Genomic DNA, 6781 nt, shown 5'->3' with positions numbered 1-6781 from the left:
TTAAGTTTAAGGTGAGGAGATGCAGAAAGGTTACTGGTATGATTGTGGAGTGGGTGCGTGAACATAGAGAGTCTTTGGCGTTTAGTTTTGATAATAGTGATTATGAAGCATTGAATGCGAGTCAAATTGATCATGATCATGCAGCGAATGATGTGATATCATTTCACAGAGAAAATGAGGAGGTGGCTGCTGTAGCTGCAGCAACAGAAGCATCAAATGGTTACAATGGATTCGCAATGTTGAGAGCAACATTTGGATTTTTGGCTAATAGAAGTGTAGTGCAATCAGCATTGAGAAGGTGGTATAACAATGATAATGTCCCCGCTCAATAGTAGCATTTTCATGATCTTAGTAAGAAAGCAAACGCGTTCTTGCCAAAGTCCTCATTTGACAATATGAGAAGGTGAATTCTTTGGTTCAATTTGCCTTTTGGGAGTTTCAGTTTCCTGAGTAGCTAGTAGTTTTGTTGCTGCTGCTGTTAGCTAGCTGCATTTGCTAATAACCTCTATTGGTTCTGTTCGGCTGTTCTTATTATTTGTGTTGATGGTGATACTAGCTTTGTATTACAATTAGTCTATTTTTTTGTTTTATTTGGAAGGTGGAGGGGGTTGTGGAGTGAGAGGTCTATGAGACGAGAGAGGAAGAAAAGACGCGATGAAACTGCCATGGAAGAAGAAGAAGAAGAGGTCTGGGATGATGGGCATGAAAGTGGGGGATTAAGGACCAATTTGTCCTCCAACAATTTGTTTCCATCCACTTCAGCAACCGTAATGAACACATCACTTTTCACCCCTCTACCTCAGCAATTTCCGTTGCCATTTCGAGCACCAATTTCACGGAAAGACATAATTGTCACGAAATTTACATGGTGAGAGATCGAAATGTATTTTCTAATATTAAGGGACAAAAATGTTCGCGTTTTAAAAGGTCAGGACTTATTTGTCTTTTACTCAAAAATTTATTAATAATAGTTATATAATTCAATACTTGGTGGTCACTTGTGCATTGTTTGTGCTTCTAGTCTAGTGGTCTCTTGCATGATGGGACATAATTAACGCCCCCATTAAATTGACAACACCAATACAATTTTCACTACTTTCTGCGAACCCCATACATATAATACAAGCCACGCACTATATCTCTTATCACTCTATTTAAACACCATATGTGAGGAACAAGTAATAGCAGAAGAGAGCTTGAGAAAAACAAATTTGAATATACCTCTATTATTATTTTATATGAAAGAAAGGTGTACACAAAAGTGATTCTTTTCATCTAAGCTAATCCTAAAGACTACAAGCTATTTATACATGTGCTGCTGCACTATTATGCAGACCAACCAATAACAGATCACTAAATACCTTATGTACACAAATGGACTCGTCTTGATAATTTTGTAAAAGTTCTGTTTTGTAGAAGTCATTTCAGCCTTTATATTGCTCAATCACTTATTCTATTCTTCTACTATACTAAGCAGATGTAGCAAAGTGGTGAATTTCAGAAGTAGAATGAGACGCCTGTTTGCTGCTGCTGTTTGGTAAACATTTTTTAGTTAGGAAACAATAGAACAACAGGAGGCTTCATTGAGAAAGGCTTCTTCCTCAATGACGAAGGCCCCTTCCTCTTCTCTTCAGCGTGGTCCAAGAGAAAGTGAGCTTTTTTCTTACCCGCCAGGAAGCCTTTTGAGTTTTATCAACTGTTAACAGTTTTCTTTAATTATTATTATTATTATTATTATTATTATTATTATTATTTTAGTCTGTTTATCAACTGTTTTTTATGTTAGCGGTCTCATAATTTTTGAATTATTAAATAATTTTAATAACAAAATATATTTTTTAATATAATAATACAACAACGAAATAAATTTTTCATTAATCGTGATTTTTATAAATATTTTGAGAATATAAATCAACAATTTTTTTCTCTTTTTGTAAAAGTTAAGAAAAACGTATTTATTATTAATTCAATTTATTTATTTAACACCAGTTGATTGGTAAGAAACGAGTAGTATCAACAAATCGATTGAAAGTATAACACAATCGATTGAATTGTGCATTAGAAGATGGGTTTTTTTTTATTATTCAATTGATTAGAAGTACAACACGATCGATTAAATTTTACAAAATTTTTTCTTACTCAATCGATTAAAAGTGTAACATAAAAATGAATTTTTTCGTATTCAAACGATTGAAAATATAACACAATAGGAGAATATGAGTCTTTAGTTATTTTTCGATTTTTTTTAAACAAATATTTTCTGCTTTTTGTCTCTAAAATTTTTCTCTAGTTTTATATATTATATAAGTATCTTAGTTTAAAAAGACTTATATTTTTATTATGAAATAATGTCATTTTTATTTATCATTTCAACAATTATGTCATATAAATAGTCAATGAATTATAGTTCAAATAACATGTTCTTTCCATACTCATCTAAAAGTCACAGATTTAAGTCTCCCTATCTTTAGTATAAAAAAAAAACTATGTCATACAAATATTACGTATTTGTCAATTTATTTTATTAAAACAATTAAGTTATTTTAAAAAAATTATTTCTATTTTTTATTTGTTTTCATTCCTTTCTCCACAAATTCTATTGGTGTTTTTTAATTTAGTATAAAGTTATATTTTAAGATAAAAATTAAATATTTAAAATGATTTATTTTTATATATTTTAAATTAAATATTAATTTTTTAAAGCAATTTAAGAGTTAGTTTAGATTAATGCTAAAAAAATATACTTATTTAGTCAAAAAAAAAATTATTTTTTCATTTTTTTTAAAAAAAATCAATCCAAACCAATACTAAATACCAAACTTTAGGCACCACAACAATCTCCAATTCTCTAATACATTTAACTTTTGTAATTAACTTCTTTCTAAATCTCCCAATCGCATATGCTAACATATTGTTTTCCCTTTATTTATGTGTTGATCTATAAGATTTTTAAGTAGACACAAATTTAACATTTTATGTTTCAATATATCTTTATAATAATAGTGAGTTTCACTTATCTTATTCAAGATATATTCACTCATTTAATCACAAATCCCATGAATAGACACAAGAAAAAATTCTAGGAATGAAGGAGTTAGTTAAGTACTTAAGTTAATTATTGTTAATTATTTCAATTCGGTCTGTTGTCTTACAAAAAAAATTAATTACCAAACTAATTATTTGAATAAAATATATGATAAAATATATAAAACATATTCAACTTTTGTTTCTAATCCAACCAAAACTTACCTACAATTTTATAAATATATAACTCAAAAGTGACTCATGAATATTTTCTGCCATAAGAATGATAATATCTAAAATTTCGAATGTTTATTTCTCTATATTTATATTTATAGTAGAGAATCAGATCTGATATTTTGAATTGCAAACATTGTTTAGACATTATATAGTTGATTATATAGTTTTATACCATATAAAGTTAAGAACATTTAAATCTAAAAATGCGAGTTAACAAGTATAATTTATGAAGCAGAGTATATATTTGAAAACAACGAACTAGTTATTTATTTATTAATATATGGTACGAAAGAATTTGAGCAAGCTAAGATATTAAAATAAACAAAATTTTTAGTTCAAAGCCAAGTACAATATTCAAGTAGTCACTGATATATTAGGATCTGAAAAAAATGATGAATACATGCTAATTAACTTCCTCCATCTTCTATATTATTATTCTCAGGTAGCTCATTCAAATCAAACTCTCTAAGAATTTTTGAACTAGGTTCACTTGATTCTTCTGTAGTATTCTCTAAATACCTTATTTGTTCATTATCATCACCATCATCCTTGTGACTCTTGCTTTTCTTCTCTTTGTTGTGGTTTGACCTATGTCCTCTTAGAGATTGAATTGTTGCAAAATACTCGTCACAAATGTTGCATTGAAATCCTTTCTCATCCTCGGCGACATTATCTTCTTCGTATTGAGGACGAGTCTTGAGTCTTACTATCAACTTTGTGTTCTTCTTATTAGTTGTAGTTTCATCGTTCATATTGTTAGATAATATTCTTTTCCTTTTCTTCAAATTACACCCTTCTTTGACCAAATCACCCTCTTTTTCTTTTTCTCTATCACCATAATCATGCTCAATTTTTCCCCTATTTTGTAGATCGAAACTACTCTTATTATTCTCATGGGATTTGTCATCCATAACAGCAACAACACCTTCAAGAATTTCATCGAAAATGCCTTTCTTACCTCGAATTCCGGTCTTCAACCAAGATGGGGGCAACGATTTTGATATATCAATCGAAGGTGATGATGATGATGTTATTGGTGAAACCGCCACAGGTTCCATCAAGCCATTATCATCATCATTTGGAGGGTGAATACCCTTCCATTCTCTTCCAGGATGAGATCTCATGTGGCCGAATAACGACTTCTCTGATAAAAACTCCTTGTTGCAAAGATAACAAAGTAGCTTCTTGTTAGGAGAATCCAAAGAGGATAGTAACTTTATGTTGCTGCCTCTGTCGTCGCCGCCGCCATAATGATCACTAGTAACCGCCAACTTGTTGGCGGATTCTCTCTCTTTTCTTAGAAGTTGAAGGTGGAATCTTTTATGGCCGCCAAGAGCTTTTCCGGAGCTGAATTTCTTCCCACAAAACTCACACTCACGCATGGGTGGTGTAACTGGTTTTTCATTTGTATCTTCTGTTTTTTCTACCTTTATCTTCTTTGAAGGTGATGATGATGATGATGCTGATCCATTCATCTTTTCTATAAGAAAAAAGAAAATTCAATATATAATAACAAGTTATTATTACAAGTTAAACAAAGGAAATGAGAATAGAGTGTGTCTAACCTATGTTTGTAACTTTATGATTCATATTTTCAAATATTATTTATTATTGGAAAGAATAAATTTTTATTCTTCGAGTGAGAGCTGAGTCATAAACATAAAAATACTTAAATTCATAATACTATTTGTACTCTAAAATTTGTTATTAATTAATATATTTGTATATAAATACATATTTAATTTAATTTATTTTTAATATAAATTTATATTTCAACATATATTTTATACTAATAACATACTTTAGTAATTAAATTTAGTATAAATATAGTATAATTCATTCGTCTTTTAACAGATTTTATTGTACAATGAAAAAAATGTAACACTCATTATATAATAGGTAAAGTTCTTTTATATATTTATGTACTAAATTAAATATTCATGTTTTAATATGGATGTTATATTATAAAAAATAATCTAGTCAATTGAAACAAAAAAATTATCCTTATAGATCCAAATTTTTTATATAAAACCTAATAAATATTTGGTAAAAATCATCCTTTCAAAAGTTCCCAGAATTACTTTTATAAGACACAATTTATTTATTATTTTTAATAAAATTTTTAATACATTCATCAAAGACTTTGAATTAAAGTATCAGATTTGAAATTTGTAGAACCTCTCTAAAAACCTAAACACATTGAGCTACTGTTAAAAAGATGAACATGATAACAAACCCTAATCCTAACCCATACTATCAATTAACTTGAAACTTTTCTTCATCACTGGTTCATCCGGCTAGATTGTTAAGCTTAAAATAAAAATTCAACACACACTAAGGGAAAAAAACCTAAAAAACTGAACATATACAACAAGTTTAATTTAAATTTAAATTGAAGACCACACAAAAAAGGGATTAGTTTTAAAGTTGGATTTAACTAGTACCTGAAATTCAATTGCCTTTAGAATTGTCTTGACGATGATTGAAGAGGAACGATTATAGCGTCAACAATGAAAGGAGCTGAAATAGAAAGAACAAATCAGAGGAACGAAATTATTAAGACGAAGAAAAATTGAAAAAACGGAAAGAATCATTGTCAGAAATTAACAAGATATTGATGATGAAGATTGCGGTGAAAGGATAAACAACAAAATCAAAGACTTAAATTAAGAAAAGAATTTTAATTTCCAATTAATTAAAAATACACATGTAAGTAAAATTAAGAAGCTACATCATGCGTGCATCATCTCATCAATTATAAGCTTAAGAAGATCAAAGAAGGAAGACTCTAAATAAATAAATAAATAAATTAAGAATAATTAAGAAATAACATCCAGCAATTCATTCGACACATTATAACAAAAAAGAAATAATTTCTTTTCCTATATATAGTATCAGAGAAATCAAGAAGATTAGGGTAAAGATTAAGATGAAAAATAAACTAGCACAAAAAATTGAAGGTAACTAAAACAAAATAATAAAATTGATCTTGATTATTGGTGAATTAGATGAAGAACATAATAAACTAACCATAGTTTCTTCATCAAACATAAGATCAGAACGTTACAAGCTGAATTTCTTCACTGTCATATCTGAAGAGAGAGAGAAAGAGGTAGAATGTGAAGCGAAGAGGGTTTAAGAAAAAAGAAGTTGAAAAGTGTGATACTGTGAATAGAGAAGAGAGGAGAAAGGACTCAGGAGAATGGAATTAGAAGAGGACGGTTATTATTGGTAACAATTGAATTGAATTAAATATTATTATTATTATAGTAATCTGCAAATAAAAAGAAGTTTCTAATTAATTGAATTTGAAATCTTTCCCCCAAACTAAAAGTAGTGTAGACATTGATGTTTAATTGTTTGTTTTCATTCACTTTTTTACAATATTTAAAATTTTGAATAAATTTTGACTTTTTTAAAATTTAGACAGATTTATTTTTGCTATTTATTTGGGTTAGTCACTCACAAAAAAAAAAAAATCAAATATAACTCTTATTATATTGATTTGGTTAATACAAAT

General features: G+C 28.5%; 1 protein-coding gene across 1 annotated transcript; it reads right to left on the bottom strand.

Moving 5' to 3' along the window:
* Positions 1-3668: 3668 nt before the first annotated feature.
* On the bottom strand, positions 3669-6315 carry LOC107496635 (uncharacterized). The gene is made up of 3 exons (XM_016117942.3): positions 6292-6315; positions 5706-5781; positions 3669-4741 (listed from the first exon to the last, which is right to left on the bottom strand). Exon 3 carries the CDS (start codon positions 4734-4736, stop codon positions 3669-3671), a length of 1068 nt encoding a protein of 355 aa, XP_015973428.1. The 5' UTR covers positions 4737-4741; positions 5706-5781; positions 6292-6315.
* Positions 6316-6781: the final 466 nt, after the last annotated feature.

This window comes from Arachis duranensis, chromosome 7 (assembly GCF_000817695.3).
Source record: "Arachis duranensis cultivar V14167 chromosome 7, aradu.V14167.gnm2.J7QH, whole genome shotgun sequence".
Lineage (NCBI taxonomy): Eukaryota > Viridiplantae > Streptophyta > Magnoliopsida > Fabales > Fabaceae > Arachis > Arachis duranensis.
This window is presented reverse-complemented; position numbering and strand designations above follow the sequence as displayed.